The 1,344-nt window shown below is 41.5% G+C and overlaps 1 protein-coding gene across 1 annotated transcript in view; it reads right to left on the reverse strand.

Annotated features, from left to right (window-relative positions):
* Window positions 1-315: 315 nt before the first annotated feature.
* Window positions 316-1,344, reverse strand: part of LOC107750732 (probable 2-oxoglutarate dehydrogenase E1 component DHKTD1, mitochondrial) — a 6,529-nt gene continuing 5,500 nt past the window's right edge. The window contains exons 5-6 of the mRNA XM_016566247.1: window positions 672-941; window positions 316-528 (exon numbers count right to left, since the gene is read on the reverse strand). Of these exons, the coding sequence (XP_016421733.1) occupies window positions 331-528; window positions 672-941 (468 nt within the window). The 3' untranslated portion in view covers window positions 316-330. The remainder of the gene's footprint in view (window positions 529-671; window positions 942-1,344) is intronic.

A 1,344-nucleotide genomic window follows, 5' to 3' on the forward strand; every position in this document is an offset into this window, starting at 1 on the left:
AATGTTAAACCATAAGAGCTTTCATTTGCTTTGAAAATTGCAGGGAGACCTTAAAGGTACGGTCACATTAACTACGGTTGGGTAAATTTATAATTTAATATAACCATTATATAATTTCCCTTATTTGGATGGCAAAATGTCATTGACATTTAAACCGCACAATTATTTGTGGTTATCTCAAATAATTGCAATCAGATTGAATGAGACACAATGAGACAATTAATCAATAATAATAATCGCGACAGGCCAATCTTGGGTCCCACATCTCAGGCTGGAAAATATGGAAATCCATATACTGGGGAAAATAAAATAAATAAATAAATAAATACATCACTCACACTCTGGCATGTACATACCAACATCACTACAGTACAGAGATGATCGGCCCCTCTCTGAGGGAGTGGTGTAGCCTACTTGATTGTTCACGATGAGGTGGATGCTTCCACCTACTCTAAAATGGGGGAGATTTGACAGGGTGAAGGTCTCCGTTACGATGCCTTGGCCTGAAAACGAAGCATCGCCATGAACCTGCACAGAACAGATAAACTATTACGTTATATCATCAACTACTATGTATTAGCAAGGTGTATAATGTTGTTATTAGTGAACTGTACTAATCTGGAAACTAATATAGACATCCTAAAACTGATTGAAACATCTCTGCTCAGGACCTGCAGGCAGATGACTTTGTCTCCTGGTTGTGCATGAGGGTCAGCGGAGTAATCGCCGTCCTGTTTGACTTGCTGACGGCCACGAGTCTTTCCTTGCGTCACAGGGTTGATGGCCTCCAGGTGGGAGGGGTTCGGCAGCATAGTGACACGGAGAGGGTGTCCCGCCCCAAAGTCCAGCTCCACCGTGGAGGTTAAATGGGACAGCACGTCTCCAATAGAGGGAGAGTTCTCCGGAAACTCGCTGAGACCCCTCATCTTACGGAACATGAGCTGAGAGCGAGAAATGAAGAAGTATTTGGTTTGTCAAAAGTGTAATAACAGCTGCAGGCAATGACTCAATTAAAATGTTCCCACAAACCAGTTACAAAATAAACGGCCATTCCCTGGAGAATGAGTCTATTCATGTAGTATGAAGAGGTGGAGATTGTGACAATGGGTGAGGAATTAAACCAAGATGGCATAAACATAACTGACAAGGAAGAAAAACAAGGAATCAATTCCAAACCGAAGCTGTGCATGCAAACACAATTTTAAAGGGGTCCTATTATGCTCATTTACAAAGTCTTGATTTTGTTTTGGGGGATGTACTAGAACAGGCTCTCATACTAGGTTGTTCGAAAAACATTATTACAACACCTCTCTCCCCAGTTTGGTATGAACAGCTTGAATAGTT

This window comes from Sinocyclocheilus rhinocerous, unplaced genomic scaffold (assembly GCF_001515625.1).
Source record: "Sinocyclocheilus rhinocerous isolate Xijiao unplaced genomic scaffold, SAMN03320098_v1.1 scaffold1143, whole genome shotgun sequence".
In the NCBI taxonomy this organism is placed as follows: domain Eukaryota; kingdom Metazoa; phylum Chordata; class Actinopteri; order Cypriniformes; family Cyprinidae; genus Sinocyclocheilus; species Sinocyclocheilus rhinocerous.